The following is a 22,928-nucleotide window of genomic DNA, read 5'->3' as shown; positions in this document are numbered from 1 at the left end:
GTTCCGCTTAGATTATCCCAGCTGTGGCTTTGGAGGCTCTTTCAGGTTGGCTCCTGTGTTCTCTTGATATGCTCCATCCTTTTTCTTTTCCTTTCCTTCTTTAACGCTTTAATTTTTGGCACCACAAAATTCTCTAGGCTCTTCTTGTATTTTTCCTGCCCCTAGAATCATCCATTTCTCTAACGAGCCCTGGTTCCTTTTACTGGAGAAAGGTATTTAGAAAACAAGATCTTGGCACCAGATGTGCTCATTGCTCTTGGAATGTCGATCCCCCTGGACTCAGCAGACAGAACTAATCTGTACACTAGTCTGTATGTACACACATCTCTCTCTCTCTCTTTCTCTGTCTACCCTCCCATCTATCTTTTCAAATAACCATGAGTCCATACTGACAAATAAATGAGTGAATAAATAAATTGGGAGGAGGGGACAATTCTTCCTTTCAGAAAAATTCCAATTAATAAATATAGAAAGAATGATGGAAATAGAAAATCATCATTAGAATAACAGTAATAATTTCTTCAGAGAGGATAAGCTGATGGATACTAAAATTAGTAGGTGATAGGATGCCAGGGTGGCTCAGTGGGTTAAGCGTCTGCCTTCGGCTCAGGTCATGATCCCAGGGTCCTCGGATCAAGTCCTGCATCAGGCTCCCTGCATAGTGGGGAGTCTGCTTCTCCCTCTGCCTCCTGCTCCACCTGCTTGTGCTCTCTCTCTCTGACAAATAAATAAATAAAATCTTAAATAAAATAAGTAGATGAAACTTAACAAGAACAGGATTTCTGCAGAGCCTCAAATGAGTTCCCCCCTAACTATTTATTAATTACTATGGTGGTTTTAACATATGTCCACACATGGTTTGGTAATCCTTCCTTCAGGAGATGGGGCTTAATTTCCTAGCCCTTGAATATGGGCTGCACTTGCTTCTAAGGGATAGAAAGTAGGGAGGGAAGGATAGTAACTTTACAGTGAAAAACCTGGAAGATATCACCTTAACTAAATGATTAACATCGTCAGTCGTAAGACATATTGATACCATGTACTTTCTGATATAATGGGTTTGAAAGAGCAAGCATATTATCTCCATGGTGCTCTTTCCTGAAGATCCATAACCGTTAGTTATTTAATATTTAATATTTAATTATGAGAATACATCAGACCAGACCAAACTAAGGGGCATTCTATAGAATACTTGCCTGGCACCCCTTACAACTGTCGATGTAGTAAAAAAACAAAGACAGGAAGTGTCGTAGACCGGAGGTCTTAATTATAATGAGGTGTCCTGGGTCCTAGAAGAGAAAAAGACCTTCATAGGAGAACTAGGGAAATCCAAATAAAGTGTCTAGTTAATAGTACTGTACCAATATTAACTTTTTAGTTTTGATAAATGTTGCATAAGGTGTTAACATTAGGAGCAGCTGGGTTATGGGGATTTTCTGTACCATCTTATTAACTCTTCTGTTAGTCTAAGATGATTTCAAAGTAAAAAAAAAAAGCAAAATAAATAAAATTAACCATTGGTGATCTGTACTGACCCCTATTGCTCCTAAGCTCCCTTCACTAGTAAAGGTATTACTGTTATTTCTGACTTATAGGAAGAAATGACTTTATAGTTTCTAGAAGAAAGTTCTAAAAGAAAGACAACTGCCTTGGTGGTCACTTCAAGAAAGAGATTGCCAGTAATTTGTTGGAAGCTCTAGTGTCACTGATACTTGATCCAGAGGTTTAATGGGGGTTTTTAAGCATTTTTTTAAACCATGAAAATAATATTTCTAGCTTCTGGATTCCTGGAGTGTCTATCATTATTAAACAGTGTAATCTTATTCATTTGAAGAATAATTTTGGGTTCTTTAAAAATGCATTTCTGATGATTTATCCTCGCCTAAGTAAATGCTCAAAGTCACCTTGCACAGTTGTGTGGGTGGCATGAGAAATGAGGAAGATCACGCTGAGTCACACGGGCAGAATGAGGTTGGTATTTGGAGCTTCTGACTCCCACCCCCTCCAAGTCTTACTTCCAGTCCCTTCCTTTCACTTTTACAAAAATAGAAATTGACTGCGTTTGCAGTAATAGTTGCTAATGTGACGTCCGGGTGAGGTCAGAGAAGCCCGTTCATTAGTACTGGGTCAGGAAGGCACTTTGAGCTTCTGAGGCTTGTTCTCCGGCAGAGTGGCGCAGAGGCTCAGTTTGGGGATAATGACTTACTTGCTGGAGGCCTGTGGTGTGACCCAGTCCTTTGGATACCCTGGTTTCCACCTGTCCTTACCACAGGGCAACAGTTCATTACAGGTCTCCCCCTTTTTCTTTTTTGCTATGATTGTATTTTGTATTCTTCCTATAGAAATACTGTAAAGAAGCAGAATGGGTTTCTTTAAAAAAAAAAAAAAATCCATAGTCCTGATAGTTGTAAGATCTCTCTGGTGTCCTGAAGCAGTAAGACACACATACGGGCTACTCCTGGTCGGCACAAGGACAAGCTCGGGCTCTGAAGTTTTGGGACCTTGGACAGCTCCTCAGTCTCTGTGTCAGCTGCTCTGTGTGTGCCATGCGAAGACCCAGAGGATGTCTCTCGCAGGACCCTGGTGAGGGGTCAGGCCAGTGGGCACTCAGCGCAGCGCTTGCCCTGAGATCCACAGTCATAGATCAGCCTGCCGTGGGGCAGTGCAGGTGAGTGGGGTTTCAAGACTTTAGAAAAGTGAGGCGGGCGATAGCAGGGATCATGACAAGAGGACAATGGTTGTTGGCCACGTGTCTGGCGCCGGGCCCAGTGCCGGCGAGTTATGTGTGTAGAGCCCTGAGTCCTCACTGAAGCCCGAGAGGAAAGATGGATGGTGTCATTGCCTTGGGGAAGCCTGGTCGGAGAGCTGAGTTTCCTCGCGAGCCGGCAAGCAGTGGAGCCCAGCCTGGGACCCAGGGAAGGACCAGTACTCTTCGCGGCGCTCTTCACTGCTGCAGACGGTCTGGTCTGGTCTTGACTTGGCACACGGTTTTCCTGACGTCCCATCACTGCGTGGTCCTCAAATCACTTTTGCAGAAATAAATTCTGCTTTGGAAGGTTATAAGTTAAAACAAAGATAAGAAGTTAATGAGTCACTTTAAAAGCTCTTTTACTTAAAAAGAATATAATTATGGAAAATTTCAAACGTATACAAAGTAAACAGAGCAGTATAACGGACCCCAGGTATCCGGCCGCCAGAATCAACACGGCTGTCATGTTCATTTCTTGTGTGTCTCCAACGGGCTGCTTTCCCACTTGCTTGTCCGTGCACCATTTTTTTTTTAAGGCGGAATTTGCATACGTTAAAATGCACATTTTTTTATGATTTTGGCAAATGGCTGCTTTCATGTAATTAAGAGCTAGAACATTTCTGTCACCTAAAAGACTCCTTCATGGCAGTTCTCCACCCCCATCCCAGGCAGTCACTGCTCTGGGTTTTTCCCTTCATCCTCTCCTAGAAGTTCGTACTAAATGGAACCACCGAAAGCAAAAGCACCCACCATGCTCCGGTGACCCGCTCTCCTGGCGCAGCGGGAGGTCTTGGAGATTCCTCTGCCCTGTTGCGCCCGTAGTTTATACCTGTTTACTACCTAGTAACACACCAGCTGTTATCCGTTCTCCTGGCGATGGACTTTTACTGGTTTGGGTTGGAGGCTGCTGTGAATAAAGCTGCTGTTAAAACTCGTGCTCAAGCCTCGTTGGGATCTAGGTTTTCATTTTTCTCATGCAACTCCCTAGAATAGAACCACCGGAGCCAAGAGTAGGAGTTTTGTGGAAGAAATGACGGAGCCCTTTTCCAATGCACTTTTCCTGTTTCCATCCCCACCAACAATGAAAGAGAGTCACAACCGATCTGCATGGCCCCAGCATTTGGCGGTGTTAGTCTTAGGTGTTAGCCACCCTGGCGAGTGGTACCTTATTTAGTTTAGTTTCCACTGCCCTGGTGACTGGTGATGATGGATACTCACTCGTGTGCTTACCAGCCACTCACAAACCCTCTTTTGTGAAACATGTGTGAGTATTTCTTAAATGTTTGAAGTAATTCCCCTGTGAAATTACCTGGGCCTAGAAGTTTCCTTTGTGGGGAAGGTTCACCCCCACCACGCAGTATAGTGGGCCATGGCTCCGCGGTGTATCAGGGCCATGGAATGTTGAAGAGTCAAGTAGAACCAAATTATTTTGGATTTTTATAAGGTTTTCAAAGCTTCATTGAGATATAATTTACATACCCTGAAAGTCCACCGCTGTAAGGAAAGCTATACAGGTGTACAGCTATCACCATAATACCATTTTGGAACACTTCCATCAGGTGAGGAGGCTTTTGATAACAAATTCTGTTTCTTTGGTAAACATAGGGCTACTTTGATTTTCAAGTTTGTGTCGGATTTTGTAATTATGTCTTTCAAGGGGTTTGTCTTTTTAAATTGTCAAATGTATTGGCATACAGTTCATAATACTCCCTTTTGTCCTTTTTAAAAAAAAAGGTTTGGGGCGCCTGGGTGGCTCAGTGGGTTAAAACCTCTGCCTTCGGCTCAAGTCATGATCCCAGGGTCCTGGGATCGTGCCCCACATCTGGCTCTCTGCTCAGCAAGGAGCCTGCTTTCTCCTCTCTCTCTGTCTGCTTCTCTGCCTACTTGTGATCTCTGTCTGTCAAATAAATACATAAAATCTTTTTTAAAAAAAGGTTTTAAAAAAAGGTTTTATGTATTTATTTGAGAGAGAGGAAGAGGGAGAAGCCGATTCCCTGCTGAGCAGGGAGCCCAATGCAGGGCGCAATCTCGGAACTCTGGGATAATGACCCAAACTGAAGGCAGATGCTTAACGAACTGAGCCACTCCAGTGCCCCCCTCTCTTATCTTTTTAATATCTAACTCTAGTGATGGTCCCTGTCATTCCTGATATCGTTTGGTGGTGGTAGTGTTTTATATAATTTTTTTTCCTCCGTTGATCTTGGTAGAGGTTTATCAGTTTTATTAATCTTTTCAAAGAACCAGCTTCGGGTTTGTTCATTTTCTCTATTATTTGTCTATTTTCTTCTTTGTCGTCGTCGTCTTCTTCTTCTTTTTAAGATTTATTTATTTATTTTTAGAGAGAAAGAGCGGGGTGGGGGTGGGGTAGAAGAGGGGGAGAGAGAGTCCAAAGCGGTCTTCCTGCTAAGTGCAGAGTCCAACGCAAGGCTTGCTCTCATGACCCTGAGATCACGACCTGAGCGAAAAGCAGGGGTCAGTCGGCAACCGGTTGAGCCACCAGGAGTCCTTCTTTGTCTGTTTTCTGTGCCATCAATTTCTCTTCTTTAGTGTTGCTTTTCTTCTACATTGGTTTAATTTGCTCTTCTTAGTCTATCTTAAGGTGAAAACAGATAATTTATTTTTAACCATTTCTTCCTAACATAAGCATTTAAAGCCACAAATACACGTCTAAGCCCTGTTTTCCTGCATTCTGTGCATCTTGATATGTTGTGTTTTCTTATTGCTTGGTTTAAAATGTTTTCTAGGGGCGCCTCGGTGGCTCGGTGGGTTAAAGCCTCTGCCTCCAGCTCAGGTTGTGATCCCAGGATCCTGGGATGGAGCCCTACATCGGGCTCTCGGCTCAGCAGGGAGCTTGCCTCCTCCTCCTCTCTCTGCCTGCCTCTCTGCCTGCTTGTGATCTGTGTCTGTCAAATAAATAAATTTAAAAATGTTTTAAATAAATGAAATAAAATGTGTTTAATTCTCCTTGTGAGTTCTTCTTTCCCCGTGTTTATTTACAAGAGTGTTGTTTAATTTGCAGATGTTTGGGGCTCTTCTAGCTTGCTTACTGTCATAAGCTATTGTGGTCAGAAAACGTGTTCTGTAAGTCTTTGTGTTTGAAAGTTTACTGAGACTTATCTTTGGGTCTAGCGTATTCGTCGGAGTAAAGAGCACGTTGTGCTTAGGTGTTAAATGTGAGTTCAGTGTAAGGTTGGTTAGGTCAAGGTGGCCAGCAGTGCCGTTAGGATCTTGTGCATCTTTGCCGACCTTCTCAGTGATGTAGAGGGGTCCCAAAGCTTCCAGCTCCTTCTGCTTTCCACCGTCAGTCTTTACTGCTTGTGTACTGAAGCCGTCCTATTCAGCACATCGTCCTATCTTTTCGGTGTACTGCCCCGTCATCATGAAGTTGTTATAGCTAGGAATAACCTTTATTTTGAAATCTGTTTGGTCTAATATTAATATAACTGCTTCTTCTTTCCCTTCAGCTTAAGGACTTTCTTTTCTTTTTTTTTTTAGGATTTTATTTATTTATTTGACAGAGAACACAAGTAGGCAGAGAGGCAGGCAGAGAGAGAGAGAGAGAAGCAGGCTCCGCACTGAGCAGAGAGCCTGATGCGGGGCTTGATCCCAGGACCCTGGGATCATGACCTGGGCCGAAGGCAGAGGCTTTAACCTGCTGAGCCACCCAGGCGCCCCAGGACTTTCTTCTTACACATTGGATTAGTTAGATAAACCGGGGCGCCTGGATGGCTCAGTCTGTTAAGCGTCCCACTCTTGGTTTTGGCTCAGGTCATGCTCTGGGTCCAGAGATCGAGCCCCATGATATCAGACCCTCTGCTCAGGGGGGATTCTGCTCCCCTCTCCCTCAGGTCTCCACCCCTCATGTATACTCTCTCTCTTTCTCTTTAAAATAAATCTAAAAAAAAATTCCAATAAAATGAAATGTTGAAATTGCATAATTAATACTTTTTTATTTTTTAGACTTTGATCTGGTAATTAGAATTTTTTCCAGTTGCAGAAAAAAAAATCCATTTGTGGCAGATATCATTGGTTCTTTTTGGAACAGAGGCTGCCTGTACTCCTCTGTGTTCAATCCCATGATTGTTTCTGTGTCCAGTAGGACAGTGAAAACAAAAAAAAAGCCCCTGAATGTCACCTGACCACAAGATTCAAAGCAACTCCAAGGCAGAGAAAAATAGTTAACTCCAGGGGCCCCTGGGTGGCTCAGTCGTTTGGCATCTGCCTTCAGCTTGGGTCACGGTCCCAGGGTCCTGGGATCGAGCCCCGCATCGGGCTCCCTGCTCGGTGGGAGGTCTGCTTCTCCCTCTCCCTCTCTCTTCCTGCCCCCTGCCCTGCTCGTGTGCTTTCTATCTCTGTTAAATAAATAAATGAAATCTTTAAAAAACATAGTTAACTCCAGTCTTTTAGATTTTTTTCATGATTTTTAAAAGAGAACAGAGTTGATTTATATTTTCTGAAGATAAAAATCTTTTTATTTGAACAAAGGCTAGTGATGCTCAGAGGAAATTGCCTTTCTAAATCTATTAGTTCATTATTTCTGAGTGAAGTGTCTATAGAGGCAGGAAAGAATTATGTTACAATAAGCAGAGTATGTTTTGGGGTATGATAGCTGGTTTTCTTTTTTTTTTTTTTTAAGATTTTATTTATTTATTTGACAGAGAGAGATCACAAGTAGGCAGAGAGGCAGGCAGGGAGAGGGGGGAAGCAGGCTCCCTGCTGAGACAGAGCCCAATGTGGGGCTCGATCCCGAGACCCTGGGATCAGGACCTGAGCCAAAGGCAAACGCTTCACTGACTGAGCCACCCAGGCACCCAATGTATGTTTATTAATCATAAAAGAAACTACCAAGGTATTCTTTCAGGAGCTTAGGTGGGGAAGATCTGAATGTATGTCCAAAGCTATAAGACGCTTGGTTTTTAATCAGATAATAACCAGAACGAGACATGCTGAACTTCAGCTGCTGACGGGAGAAATGGAAGCCGATTAACTTGCTTGAAATGTTTGTGAGGTTTTCGGTTGTGATCGCAGGTAACAGATAATGACTGAATAACCCTAATGAAAGCTGACCTAAATTAAAAGCGAGTTACTTCTTTTCCCTGCACAATAGTATCGAGCACGTGAACAACCTGCGGGAGATACAAGCTCTGAGGCGCCTGAATCCGCACCCAAACATTCTTACGTTGCACGAAGTGGTTTTGTAAGTATATTGGGGACTTTACCAGTTATCTCAATTTGATAACAACGATTACATCACTTTTTAAGAAAAACCGCGTAGATGTTTAAAATATTTGCTCTGTGGCTCAGGGAGTAACCATTTTCATTTCACTTTAAGTCCCGTATTTATTCCCTGGGACAAACGCGTGACTGATCCCTCTTGCTGCTGTGCCTTCATCTGGGTGACTCCATGTCACCAGAGCATGCAGCATTCAGACGGCTCCTCTCGCGCAGCTCGGGGAGGCCTCTCCGTAGACAGCGGCCTGGGCGGGCGAGACCTCAAGGGTGGATGGTGGCCTCGGTGTCGCATGCCTGGGGCTGCACTCGCTTTCTCCCTGCCCGCTGCCACGTGTGCACCGTCTCAGGCAGTGGGAGCTGCTGCCTTCCTGCAGCTGACGTAATCCAGAGGACTTTTCTGTTCTAATTCTAGAACAGCTTCCCTAAGGCTAAGCTGCCCATCGAGAAGGCAGAGCACAGCTCTTCCCCAGATGCCAGCACTTCTGCAGGAGCTCAGACCCAGGGTACTGGGACCGGCCTTTCATAGGTCCTGAGGGGATGCACGCTGGGTGAAGCCCCTCGGTGGCTCTCCCCGCTGCTTTAAAACCAGCCAGGTCTCTGACAGTTCAAGTGCGGCAGGTTTTAATCAGAGGACTCCGCGTGAAATATCTTGTCACAGCTGTGTGGCCTCCGGGCCTGCAGTGCTTGGAGCAGCCAGAGTGGCTGTCACCACGCTGCCCATGTGTCCCGTGTTTCACGGACACTTGTGCCTGGGACCTCGTGTAGGCCTCCTGACACACCGCCCCACTGGATGTGCCCTGAGTGGGGGCTGGGATGACATGTTCTCCACCCGGGGCTCACCCACTGGGCCCGAGGCCTCTGTCCCCAGCCCGGGCAAGGCCTAGACACCCCACAGGTCTGCTGTGACCCATCTTTCTCCCTTTTCCCCTGACCGCTTTGTGGATTTTGTTCCCCCGTTATAATTTATCCCAATTACATGGAAGGAGTTTAGGTAAATTAAAGCTAAATTTGCAGTCACGGAGATGAATTAAATTCTTTTTCCTGTTTTGCTCAGCCAACTCTTTAGCCTCCTTTCTCCTGTCTGCTGGTAATTAATTTTATATTTTTAAGACACAGCTCATTACAAAGGGGGCAAGTGTTTAGAATTTTTGCTCCAAGTGAAGGTTTTACTCTTATTTTAAGTTAATTTCACCTGAAGTGCTGACTGAAAATCACAGCGCCTGCTTCAGTCAGGACCCTTCAGCCTTTGCTCCGGGAGAGCTTCATGTCTACCGGAGATGTTTGCCAATGAGTTAAGTACTTGATTGTTTTCTGATTAAGACAAAACATTCTTACAAACCTGCTTTCTTCCTCAGTGACAGAAAATCTGGCTCTCTTGCACTCATATGTGAACTTATGGACATGAATATTTATGAGCTAATACGAGGTACGTAGAATAATTTGTGAGCTAATCTAAGATCTCCTTTTAAAGCTTGTAGTTCCCATATGCTTTGTTTTCCTCCTCAGAATCGCTAGTTGCCAGAGTACGGGCGTTCCTATAAATACACTGTTCTGAGCTCCTTTGTGCTTGGGAGGTATTTTTCGGGCCTTCTTGTCTACCTGGCACAGGGCTGCCGGTGGGACAGGTGCAGCCCTGTGCCTTCAGGCTGGCCAGGAGCTGGCTGAGGGTGGCTCCCGGGGCAGCAGAGACTGCTCAGGCCTTCCTCGCCTCAGGTCCCTCCGGGGCCGCTCTGCTGGCTCTGCCATGGTCAGCGGCCTGTTCTGCGGCTCAGAACAAGGCAGGGCTTACCCCCAAGCGTGACCCCCAACGAGATGCGTGGCCCTTCTCTTTGCATCCTCGCACAGGCCCTCCCGCGCCCCAGGGTGCTCGCGCCTCACCTTCTGAACTAAAGCACCGTGGAGGGGAGCGCGTGCGCCTGAGCCGGCCTCAGTTGGGGCTGGTCCTGGAGGCTTCGAGAGGTCACTGCAGGAAACTGGACAGAAGAAGAAGACAGTCGGCCCGTGCAGCAAGTATCCCCGGGGGGGGGCGGCTGCACAGGTGTGTCAGGTGTCGGGACACATGAGCCGCGGAGACGCCCCTGGGAAGCGCCCCGGATGCGTGGTCTTGTACACATCGCCTTGTGCTTCTTGGACACATGAAGCAAATCGGCTGCTCCGTATTCTGTGAGGGACTAGTTAAGGCTTGGAACAGAGTTTTAGTTGCACACGAAGAGCTCAAATAAAATGGTTACCACGTGGGAAAGTGGAAAAAAGCGTTATTAGCAAACTAGTATATTTTATATGTGATTGGAAATGTGTGCTTTAGTAAATTACTAATAAATAGCATAGGCAAGTTTTATACATCTGTAGATGCGAAAAGCTTTTGGATCTAAAAACTTAAGGATCTTTTTGAAAAAAATAGGAGTTGGCCGTGTATCTGAGACTAAATGCTGTTTATGTGACAGACCTTGTGCATTTTATTCACAGGTAAGCTCATCATTCAGGGATCTGTTTAACTATGTTTTAAGTCCAATTCTAACAAAGTTAGTTATCAGGTTGCTTGGTTTAAAGCCTGTTAAGAATAGAGCCATTGGTTAGAAGGAGCTTCTAGAACGTGGCCCATCAGCAGTAACAGAATGTGACTGGTGACAGTCCCCCGGCGGGCGAGGAAACCGACAATATGAAGCGTGAGAACGTCCGCAACAGCAGCAGCACGAGCACGAGCCGTGCGGGCAGGCGGCGCGGGGGGCGCCACAGAGTGCCCAAGCTCGTGGCGGGCGGTGGTCAGCAAGCCACGCCAGTAGCATGACACAGGAAGTAGGAAAGTGAAGAAAGAAAATGGGTTTTTTTTTAAGACTTTATTTATTTGACAGAGAAAGAGAGAGGTAACACAAGCAGAGGAAGTGGGAGGGGGGAAACAGGCTTCCCGCTGAGCAGAGAGCCAATGTGGGGCTCGATTCCAGGACCCTGGGATCACGACCTGAGCCAGAGGTAGATGCTTAATGACTGAGCCACCCAGGCGCCCCAAAAAAGAATATGTTTTGAAAAGATCCGCACTTAAAGAGATGGCTATAGAGAAGAGTTTCACGTGAAGTTCAAGGAGTAGACCTTATTGATCTGAAATTTTCACATTTTTTAAAAAGATTTTATTTATTTATTCGACAGACAGATCACAAGTAGGCAGAGAAGCGGGCAGAGAGAGAGGAGGAAGCAGACTCCCCACTGAGCAGAGAGCCCGATGCGGGGCTTGATCCCAGGACCCTGGGATCATGACCTGAGCTGAAGGCAGTGGCTTAACCCACTGAGCCACCCAGGCACCCCTGAAATTTTCACATTTTAAGCATCTTTTTCAAACAGTCTGGATAACTGAGGTGTTCTGTGATTACATTTTTTCATATATTCTGTCTGACACAGATTATGCTCTTTGATCCTGTCTGTACGTCTGTCCATCAGGACAGAGCCCCCAATACAATCAAGAGAAACAACCACCAAACCTTAATATTTCATTGATAATTTTTTTTCTTACCAATGAACCAACATTTTGCTTCTTAATGAACCTACATAATCACTTCCTGTAATTTAGTAGCAGGCCTCTTGGTGTGAGATGTGCCTTATGTTAGAATTCTGATTGTTGCTTCTGAGAGTGTGAAATTTCAAAATTCAAGGGGCGGGGATCATTCCCAGCAAGTTTCTATGTAGTTAGACATTTGAGAAATCTTGGTTTAGAAATAAATATCTTCTGTTGCCAGTAGTAGAAGAATTATACCATGGAAGAAATCGAATCCATTTCTTACAGTATTTGTCTACAGAGAGAGATTGTAGGAAGTGGAATGTTCCAGGGTTCCCGGGTAGCCCAGTCGGTTGAGTATTTGATCTTGATCTCAGCTCAGGGTCGTGAGTTTTAGCCCCTTGTTGGGCTCCATGCTGGGCATGCAACCTACTTAAAAAAAAAGAGAGAGAGAGAGAGAATGTTATATTTTAGATCAATAGACATTGACTCATCATGTAAATGTTGAGTGTCTTCCATAGACCAGTGCTGTGCTCAGTGGACAGGGTCTAAGATGCTGAGGGGTATCCTAGTTTTAGAGATGTGGAAAGATGGGGAAACCGGCGTGCAGTCACTGTAAGATACTAAATATGGCAGTATTGCCTCGGGATTTCAGAGATGTTAAAATGTGAGGGGAAAAACCTGCCTGAGCGGCGATGCAATACAGTGATCACTGTAACAGCCAACAGTTCCTCAAGGCTGACCACCGGGCAGGCGCTCTTCTTAGCCCTTTGTAGGAATTAACTCATTCTACCTTCACGACAGCCGTTCGGGCAGACGCTGTTACTATCCCCATTTTAAAAGATGGAGAAACGGAAGCAGAGAGAGAAGTAATTTGTCGAAGGTTATGTACTTAGTGAGTGGTGGACATGGGGTTTAGACTTGGCCAGCTTCTTCCAGCGGGGGTTTCTTAACCATCACGCACGCAGCCTCTCAACAGCCCGAGGTGCCCGGCATCACCCCCATCTTCATCATTACCCTCATCGTCGTCTCTGTTTTGTGGATCAGGAAATCGAGCCTTCAGGGATTGAGTAAGAACCCAAGGTTAAGTTATTAATAAATAGGAGAGTCAGAACTTATACTCCAGTTTGGCTGAAACGCTAACCATCCCACTCCAGCACTATCCTAGGTCCGGGCTGCTGGCCCCCCGCTCAGCGCCCTCCAGTGAACGTGCACCTGCTAGTTATCTGTCCTTGTTGAGAACGGCACTGACTTACTGAGACCTGAATCCATCACTAAAGCGTTTCCTACGAGAATGACAGTTCATTTCTCTTAAGTGACTGCTCTCACGGCAGCCCTGTCAGATTTCAAGGAGCCGGCTGATGGCTCGAGGATGGCCACAGTGCTTACTGGGATGTCTGCTTGATGCGTGTGATGGCCGAGAGCTGGTGGAGGCAGAGGAGAAGAGAAGATGCATTTTTTCATAGAGGGTGTAGAGTCTGTTGAAGAGAAGGAACCGGTTGAAAGTCACGGTCATTAGAGAAAATGAATTGCTTGGGGTAATTTTCTCTTCGTCCAGTAGGTGTCAGATGAGGCGGAGATGACTGGGCTGCTCCTGGAAGAGCGGCTGGGGTAGGCAAGAGAGGCGGGAGAGGACGTCTCCTTCATGCCACGTGCCAGGCGCTGCTCTGGAAGTGGGCATATTGGGGATGGACATGGTCTCACCCATGTGGGCCCACCCTCTGAGGAAGAGAGAGACGCCGAGTACAGAAATGATCAAGAAAGAGTTCAAGACAGGGATAAGTGTTCTGAGTGAACAAAACATGTCCCATCACAGAGTGATGGGGATGGAGTATTTTAGACAGAGACAGCTAGTGCAGATCCTGAGGCCACTGTGATGTTAAGAGGCTAGTGTGGCTGGAGCACAAGAGTTAGAGGCAGTGAGGTAGGTAGGGGCCAGTGGGGTGGGTAGGGCCAGAGTAAGAATTCAGGTTATTCTATGTTCAGTGGGAAGCATTAGTGGTTTTTAAAGCAGGGAGAAGCATCTTTTGATTGATGTACAGACCAGTGTTTCTAAAACTATCTATAGTGGAACATCAGTTTTTAGTGTGTTCATTTCCCCCCCTAATCTGTTGTGGACCAGAACTTTTATAAAATACATAAAAATTAAGTACTGGAAAAATGGTGATGGGCTTCGATGTCGCGGCAGCGCTGAATCACCGTAGAGGTTCCCGGTTGCTCTTGGTCGTGTCATATCTTAACCCAGTAACAAGCAGCTCCTGGACCGGCATCAGTTCAGAGACTATGCTTTTCAGAGAACGTTTCTGTTTAAAGACTGTTTAAAGAGCAAACAGGCCATAGGTGGACGTATCGGTCGACCCTTCCCACCACGGACAATGAGCAGCATTTGTTCTCGCCTGTTTAACCCCAAGGGACGTGTGTGATCTGGACGGCTTCACGGAGTTACCGGTCAGGCTGAGGAGACGCTCCGGATGTGGCATCCGGGAAGCAGCTACTGAAATCGATCCTGCAGGGTTGGGCTGTTGCAGGGGCTGCTGCCTCTGCACAGACAGGCTGCTGTTGCCGCCACCAGCTCTGGAACTGGGTCGCCTCTGCCGGAGCCAGGAAGCCCGCCCCACCACCGTCTGCGCTCACACGGGATGCCCCCTTGCTCCCGGCTGGCCCCGCAAGGTGGGCCTGAAGCCTCGTTCTCGAGGGGTCGGATAGAGGCGGGACCCAGCCCCATCTGGAGCTCCCAGCCGCAAACAACCTGAGGAACATTGCTCTGGGCTTTCACGCCCGGCCTGCGAGGTCGGGGTCGGGATGGGTCTGCACCATGAGCTGCGAGGGGAGAGCGGCCCGGAGATGGGGAGCCTCTCTGCCCGCCGTGCACTGGGCAGCACCCCTGGCGGGGGTGAGTAGCTGGCGTGCCAGGGTGCCATGAGCCGTCCTGGTGGGTGGACTCGGGGGCTTGTGCTTGCGGCGCCCAGCATCTGCCCCCTGCAGCTGGGAAGCCTGTCTGGAAGTTTGCTAGGAGAAGCTGGTGAAGACGGTAACCTGGTTATAGCGGCGTCTGTTGTTTCCTTGTTTATGTGATCTCTACACCCAAGCTGGAGTCAGACTCACGACTCCAAGATCAAGATCACACGCTCTTCCCACGGAGCCAGCCAGGCGCCCCCAGAGGCATCTCTTATTTTAACTTGTATCTGATTTTTTTTTTTTTTAACTGTTTCAAGTTAAATTCCTCTGCTTTTTGAGTGGCTAGGTCACTGTTCCCCACCCTGCGGTGCCTGGTTCGGAGCCTCGGGTGTCAGCTTCCTCAGCTCCCCTGCCCCGCTCCGTGGCATCTCGCTCTCGTTTCCGTGTATCTGCTGCTTTATTGTGTGTCCCCCTCTGGCCACTGAACCATTCGCTCTCAGACAGTGAGGCCTTGCTGGCTCCAGCATGGGTGCCCTCCTAGTTCCCAGCACTGTTGCCTGTGTGACATGGTGTCATCTACCAGTTGGTGGCTATAGACATCACGGGCTGTAGGTTGGTTTCACCACAGGGAGCACATGCTATTCAGCTGGTTCCCATACAAAAGAGGGAGTTTACGGTCAAACCTCGCCTCTGCTGCCGGAAGCTCAGTCAGGCCTCTTGGGAGGTGGAACCGGGAAAGGTCTGGCTGTCAAGGCCACCACTGGCCCCCATGGAGCCACGTGGTCCCCTGCCCCTCCTCGTCTGCTTGTCCCTCCCCTCTTCTTTTGGCAGACGTGGCCACTCAGACCCTGGGAGCCTTCACTGGCAGCAGATGGGCCAGGCCCAGAAGTCCTGGCCATTGGCCCCCTGCTGGGGTGCTGGCTGTCGCAGGTCCAGTGGGCCGGGCCTTGTCCCCTTAGGGTTGTACCTTTCATTTTTTTTTAAAAGATTTTATTTATTTATTTGAGAGAGAGAGAGAGAGACAGTGAGAGAGAGCATGAGCGAGGAGAAGGTCAGAGAGAAGCAGACTCCCCGTGCAGCTGGGAGCCCGATGCGGGACTCGATCCCGGGACTCCGGGATCATGACCTGAGCCGAAGGCAGTCGTCCAACCAACTGAGCCACCCAGGCATCCCAGGGTTGTACCAGGGGTCGGGCAGGCACCCTGAAGTAAATCCGTGATATTGGGGAATGAAGTGTGGTTTGACTTGAAGTGTGATGAACACAGCACGGTTCATTTCCGTGAAGAGCTTAGGCAGTGTGTCTTATCACCTGTGACAGATGTCACCCTGTCGGATCAGATCGGTGTTATTTTTATGTCACATCAATCTGACCGACCGACTGTAAGACGCAGCATTGTTACATACAAGCGGAAGCGGCAACACGGGCCTTCGTCTCCGGCGCATAGCTCTCTACCTACCCGGTAATTTTACTTCTGTCCTTGCGAAAAGAGCTCTTTGGGTCTGTTTAGGCAGTTTCCGCCCAGATCATGTTCATGGCTATATAAAAAGGAAAGTGGCAGTGAAATGAATCTTTCGTCGTTCCTAACACTTCCTTGGAACATTTTGACCCAGTGACCGATGTCTTCATTTTCCTTACGCAGTAGGGCTCTGCCATTCAGAGCGATGCGGCCTTCTTGTTGCTTGGAGTCTATGCCACCAGCCTGTTAGTGTTGATGCTGTGGTTTCTGGAAGTGTGGCCCCAGGTGGGCTGTGTGGCTGCGGCACAGAGCTCCCCTGCCCTGCGTGTCTGAGGATAGCGGGTCTGGGTCAGGCCTGTGAGCCTTGGGCCTTGTCTGTGAAGTGGGCATGATGCCAGCGTCTAACTCCTCGGGGGGCTGTGGGGAGTCCCGTACAGCAGCGCTGCCGCCGTTAGAGCAGTGGCCGCCTGGCCGGCCTTCAGTGAAGCGACTGCTGTCCTCCTCGTCCGTCCCCACCACGTTCACGCTGGTTAGTGCGCGTGCGCTACGGACCCGCCTCGAGTCTTCCCCATCCTGTGTGCTCGCCCCCGGGGCAGAGGTGAGGAAGTGGGATTTCAGAGAAGGTCCAGCGCTCGCTGAAGGTGAGCTGGCTTCCTAGAGTGGAACCAGAGGAGCCGTCCTTGAGTCTTTCCGTGGTTGATAAGGGAGGGGTGTGGGGGATGGCTCCGGCGCCAGCTGAGGCTGATGTCCCGCCTGCTACCCCCAGAAGGTCCGCGTCTCTAACCCTAGTCCATGTGCCATAATGCAGACTGGTGTGCATGCCTGGTGCCCCGGGTGCAGCCTCTAGGGGTTGGGGTCTCTCGTGGGAGGGGGTGTGTGCGAGATACTGTGTTACAGGGTGGACTACACTGGTGGCCGCGTTCCTTCAGTTAGTTAGCCCCTGCAGCCAATGCCACAGCCTATCATTGTGTTCCCGGAAATACTTTTTACATGACAGATATTGTACATGACATTCTTTAGAATCTTCTTAGTGAGGATATTTGGTTAAAAAAATCAGCTAGCCGAAATTAACTTGGTCGGGATAGGCACAGCAGACAGGGAAGCACTATTCACGGTCTGCTGGCGTTCAGGATACACAGGCGCTTACGAGTGGTTGATTAATTCTCATCCTTGTTGCAAGATGTTTGAGAACAAGAATCTATTGAGAATCAGGTAGAGTCTCAGGTCTAGAAAGTTAGGATCTTGTTTTTGAAAAACCGTTGTAGGGAATGGATCGTCAGCCCCCTCTTGGTCAAGGGTGTGGATTCCGAGATTGTTCAGACCAAGGTTCCAGGCAGTTCACACTGCCCCTCCCTCCCTCAGGAGCCCCTTCACGTCGGCAGGGATTCTCACAAAGGGGCACAGGGGTGGAGGGAGCCACGTCCTTACTTGCAGGACTCGGAGTGGGTGGGTGGGGGAACAAAGAGGAAAGGAAGGGTCAGTACCGAGGAGGGCGCTTACTCGGGGCACTGAGGGCAGCCGAGAAATGCAGATTCCTGGCCCATATGTTTTGTTTTATGATTCATTAGGTCTGGGTTTGCAGCTGGGAATCACCATCTTATTGTATTGTATTTTAAAAAACATTTTATTTATTTGAGACAGTGAGAGCACACATGCACGAGCAGAGGGAGGGGGACAAGTAGACGACCCTGAGCTCATGACCTGAACCGGAGTCAGAGGCTTAACCAACTGAGCCACCGAGAGGCCCCCACGGGAGTCGGCATTTTAAAGCATCCGTTGTTGATGGTGGAGACTGGGTGGGTTAGACTTTCCGTGGAGGACTCCACCTTCCTGAGTGCAAGTTCAGATGACGGTCCTGACAAGTGTGTGCTGGGAGATCTGGGCGTATGGGCGTGGCCGGAAGGTGCTTCTAGAACAGAGTAGCCTGAGCACAGGGGTGAAGCAGGAGAGCTTTGGAATGTGGCTGAAACGTTTGATGGACAAGAGGGATGTGGTAGGGCGTGGACCCTCCAAGTGAGGGTCCAGGCCAGGCAGCTGCACCTGGGAACTTGTTCCTAAGGCAGCTTTTGGAGCCCCGAGCAGAACCTCCTGAACCAAAATGCCTAGAGGTGGGAGGAGCATCACAGGTGTTCGTGAGCCCCCGGGAGACTCAGTTGCCCCTGTAGCCTGAGAGCCCCCCGTTGGGAGGAAGGGGTCCTGAGTGCCGGGCTAGTTCAGGACAAGAACCAGATTTCAGGAAGCTTTTCATCTAATGGCACATGTGATGGTGAAGAGAAATTTTGCTTCCTTTCGGTTCTTAAACAGATAGGAATTTAATATAAAGTTACAGAATGACTCAAGCTAGGGAGAGAGGACTAAGTCTTCATTTAGTTCTTTTAAATTCTAGAAAGTTGGTGATAATTATTTGAAACAACAAAAAAATTACAGTATTATGAACAAAAGTTAATTATACTTAGACATTTTGCAATTCAAATTACTTTCTATTAACAGAAAATATTCTTGTCTAGGGAGAGAAAAAGAATAAATTTGTCAACAGAAATGGCAAACAAAGGAGCAAAGAGGTCAAAGGGGATGTGCACTCACAGAGGGAGAGTGGCTTCCTGGCTTGTCAGCGGGAATGGTGGTTTTTCTGGTTCAAAAATAAAACGCACCCCTTTGAAATCAAAGTCGAGTAGGGGGTACCATCTTCTGGAACAAGTATAAGCGCCGTGCGGGAGTGTGTTGCTAAGAGTCATGGGACACAAAGACCCACAGGCGGGCGGCCCGGGGAGCAGGTGTGCCTGACGAGGAGAGTGGCCTGTGAAATTCAAAGCAGTCCTGGGTCTTCTTCCATTTAAAACCCACTTCTGTGGAACTGAGATCCATCCCCCTTCAAGATGGAAATCCCCAGGGGTACCTGGGTGACTCCATTGGTTAAATGGTGGCTCTTGGTTTCAGTTCAGATCCTGATCTCAGGGTCGTGAGATGGAGTCCGCTTGTCCCTGTCGCTCCTCCCCACTTGCGCTCCAGTAAGCTCTCTTTCAAATAAATAAAATCTTAAAAATTCCGGACTGGAAGCCAAGGAAAACCCTGGATTTCCAAGTTATTCTTGACATCTCAGCAGTTTGGAAGGGCGTGTCCCGGAAGACCTGCCCCAGCGGTGGGGGCTGGGGGCAGTGAGTGGGGCTTATCAGACCAAACTGCGCAGGTGTTTATTACTCTGTACTGCTGTTGTGATCCGAAGGCATGCAGGGGGGATTTTACATGAGATCATGCCAGTATGTAGGATTTTATTTATTTATTTGACAGACAGAGATCACAAGTGGGCAGAGAGGCAGGCGGGGTGGGGGTGGGGAGCACACTCCCCGCTGAGCAGAGAGCCCGACGCAGGGCTCCATCCCAGGACCCTGAGATCATGACCTGAGCCGAAGGCAGAGGCTTAACCCATTGAGCCACCCAGGCGCCTCAATATGTAGAACTTTAAATGGTGGATTTAGTGTGTGCACTCTGTATTTCCTGAAGTTACTAAAAGTTGTTTTTTAGATTTTCACACATCATTAAATAAAATTGTTGGATTCTATTTTTGTTTTCAGAAAATGGGTTATATATCATTGGTAACCATATCGGCAATTTCCTTGATTGCACAGGGAGAAGACACCCATTATCAGAAAAAAAGATTATGCACTATATGTACCAGTTATGTAAATCCCTTGATCATATGCACAGGTATGCTGTTGGAGAATTAGCAGCTCCAAATTGATAAAATGTATTAACATTCATTAAAAATTCAATGTAAAAATTTGAATGAGGCACAAATTAATTCTATCCTTTTATATTGAATGCAGAAATGGAATATTTCACAGAGATGTAAAGCCAGAAAATATATTAATAAAGGTAAGAACTTCTATATAAAAAAATTATATCAGAAGAAAGGAAGAATGGGAAGCCTTTGTGCTCGGGAGGCTTTTCAGTCCGCTGGACACCACGTTTGTTCCACTGTTGTTGTCTCCCCGTTGGAAGAAGTGGTTTATTTAATAAGTGCCATCAATACAACTTTACATCTGGAGATAATCTTAGGCACTCTCTTCTTACTCTAGACAAAAATCAACCGCTGGGGTGTGGTTCTGGCTCAGTCGGTGGAGTGTGTGACTCTTGATTTCGGGATCATGAATTCAAGCTCCATGTTGAGTATAAACACTACTTAAAAAATAATAGATAAATAAACTCCATTCATATTATCACTCCAAACTCTGTGCATGTGAAAACAGAAAAGGCAGGATTTGCACTCAGGTCTGTCCCATACTCCAGCCACATCCACTGTACGTATTTCCAAGTGTGAAGGCTGGTAAGTTTGGCGATATGTATACACACATGAAGCCATCATCACAGCCAGGCAGACAGACCTTTTGTCTCTGGAAGGTTATTCATACTCTTGGTCATCCCTCCTGTCCGCTGTCCCCTTGTCCCCAGGCATTAGTTTGCACTTTCTAGAATGTTCTCTAAATGGCATTTGTAGTATGTGTTCTTTCTTGGTCTGAATTTGTCCCTCACGTCGCCATTCTGACATTTGTCCACACCGTAGTGTGGAGTGCCGCACCTTTTGAAGTTGTCCCACAGTTGTTGGCTGTTCTCTGTCTTCGCCATTTGTTGTCTCTGCATTTCAGTTTGGAAGTTTCTGTTGGTGTGTCTTCCAGCTTGCTGATTCTTTCCTCCGCTGTTTAGCCTGTGGATGAGCTTATCAAAGTCATTTTTTATTTCTGGCACAGTGGTTTTATTTCTAGTGCTTCCTTTTGATTCTTAGAGGTTCCATCTCTCTGCTTGCATTTCCCATGTGAATTTTCCCTGAACTTGGCCATCATCTACTTTTTCCACTAGAGCCCTTAACTATTCACTTGTAGAGATTTTAAATTCCCTGACGAGTCATTCCAAAATTCTTAACTGTATGCCATGTCTGAAGCTGGTTCTGATGCTTGCTTTGTCCCCCAGACTGTTTTTCTTGCCTTTTAACAAGACTTACAATCTTGTTGGAGGTCCGACATGACGCACTGGGTGATGGGATCAGGTGAAAGCCTGGAATGAAGTTCCTTGATAACCTGGCTAGGAAATGTGCTGCGTTTAATGTTTGCTATAGGTGTAGGCACAGAGACTCCAAATTTGTTGACATCGTGTATGTTATTACCCGAATGTGAGGGGTGAACAAAATGGGAGAGATATCTTGAAACATGTCTCCCTGTTCTTTCTGACTTGACCCAAAGAACCCGTGGCTCCAGAGAGCTGGCCACTACTTCCCCCATCCTCAGGGGCAGAACAAAGGGGCCAGAAGAGTTGGACAGATGGAAGTTAGAGACACAATAGAGCCAACGAACCACTATGGTGTTTTTAATTCATTTGTAGACTCATGCTGTGACTTAAAATTTCCCAAGACCTATAGACATTTGGAAATATTTGTAAAACAGAGCCAGGATATTTGTAAACGCAACCTACTGGATAGAAACCCCACTCTGGTACGTGTTAGAGGCCCTCGTGCGTGCTCATGAAGTCATTTGTATTTTATAAGCTGCTTTCGGTGCTCGTAATTTTCCCATCGGCACATAAATATTTGAAGTGGTCTCTACTGTAACAGCTGCTTGGTGAGATGTCATTTGTCCCTGCAGCAGGATGTCCTGAAGTTGGGGGACTTCGGATCCTGCCGGAGCGTCTACTCCAAGCAACCCTACACGGAGTACATCTCTACCCGCTGGTACCGAGCCCCGGAGTGTCTCCTCACCGACGGCTTCTACACCTACAAAATGGACCTGTGGAGCGCTGGCTGCGTGTTCTACGAGATTGCCAGGTAGAGCTGAGGCCCGCCTCGTGCCCGCAGGCCTCCAGGCCGATGTCCCGAAGCGGGCTGCCTGGCAAGGCTCGGCCTACCCACCGGGTGGCTTCAGGCCAGGCCCTTCCTTTACCAGACAGACTGCACCGTCGTCCTGCCGACGGGACTATTTCACGTGACAGAAAACACACTCGGCTTTCATTTCCTTTTCGTCAAATACTTGTCCTTGTTCGCACATGACTAAGTGCAGAACAGCATCGGTTTCTTCCTCCCTATCTTGGCCGGCGGCCGGCGGGGCTCCCTGCTCGGCTTCGCCAGTGAGACGGTTGACTCGGGAGTTCAGGACCAGAGTAGAAACGTGCTTATTGCCACCCTTTGGGGTCCACCTTGGGGGCGCGAGAGCAGTGTCCCTGCTCCTGGGACCTACCCTGAGACAGTGTGTAGGATGTGCTGGTCACAGGTGTGAGGGTGGGTCACCTTGTGGCACAGCTGGATTCTAGAAAGCCCTGCCCCTCAGCCTTCGTGCTTAGTCGGCAGGTGGAACTGTGGCCCATGAAGAAGGGAGGTGGGCTGATCCCACGCAGGGGTGAGTAGGGCTCACCCCTACTAGGGGTGGAAGAGCCCCACGGAGCAGGTGGGCTGGTGTTCGCTTGCTCGGAGTGGACTGTTACGGACGAGCAGGTGAATTCAACATCTGGGTGACATGCCTAGGCGAGGACGCGGGTCATCTGCTCTCGCCAGCTCAGCTGCCCACTTCATCAATACAGACGTGCGTGTCCTTCAGGACACACCGGCTGAGAATCGACTTGTTATTTTTGGAAAGCTGAGTGGCGCTTTTCATGGACGCTTAAGTACTGGCAGAGACAGGCCTTCCTGCTGCGCTGAGTTCCGTCCGGGGAGTGGACTACGGTGCTGGGAACATGATGGCTGGTGCGGGGAGGGGGCTCGCCACACACAGCCCTGCCGCCCGCCCCGTCTCAGAGCTGCTCCCCGCCTGCCGGCATGCTCCTCCTCTCTCCTGGAGCCACGGACACGGTGGCTTTCCCACGCAGGGCTCCCGTCTCAAACTCTTTGTGGCGCGTCCTGCAAATTGAATTTATTTATATAAGCTGAAAAGCTTTCATCCACAATTCCAAAATCCATAAACACTCCGGAAACCAAAATGTTTCTTGGACTTCATTTGTCCCCAGAACCAGACCCGGCCCACCGTGGAGTTTTGTAGGAAAACCTCCCGTGACAGGAGACTTGTGGGGCTGATGCGTCTCACCGTGGAGACCCCAGGGTGTGCAGAGGAACGTGAGCTGCCTCTCA

The 22,928-nt window shown here is 48.1% G+C and overlaps 1 protein-coding gene across 11 annotated transcripts in view; it reads left to right on the top strand.

The window, feature by feature from the left end:
• The window catches only part of MOK (MOK protein kinase), a 51,669-nt gene that overhangs the window by 23,497 nt on the left and 5,244 nt on the right, over positions 1–22,928 (top strand). For 4 of the 11 annotated variants that reach the window (XM_059183167.1, XM_059183171.1, XM_059183177.1 and 1 more), the window contains 5 exons: positions 7,857–7,946; positions 9,337–9,407; positions 19,450–19,528; positions 19,648–19,696; positions 21,457–21,635. In XM_059183167.1, the coding sequence (XP_059039150.1) occupies positions 7,857–7,946; positions 9,337–9,407; positions 19,450–19,528; positions 19,648–19,696; positions 21,457–21,635 (468 nt within the window). Of the gene's footprint in view, positions 1–423; positions 2,669–7,854; positions 7,947–9,336; positions 9,408–19,449; positions 19,529–19,647; positions 19,697–21,456; positions 21,636–22,928 lie in introns of those variants that run through there. The other 7 variants (XM_059183173.1, XM_059183174.1, XM_059183175.1 and 4 more) reach the window with 5 other exon arrangements.

The sequence above is a fragment of the Mustela lutreola genome, chromosome 7 (genome assembly GCF_030435805.1).
Source record: "Mustela lutreola isolate mMusLut2 chromosome 7, mMusLut2.pri, whole genome shotgun sequence".
Classification (NCBI taxonomy): domain Eukaryota; kingdom Metazoa; phylum Chordata; class Mammalia; order Carnivora; family Mustelidae; genus Mustela; species Mustela lutreola.
Note: the sequence above shows the minus strand (reverse complement) of the source record. Positions and strands in the feature narration are given on the sequence as shown.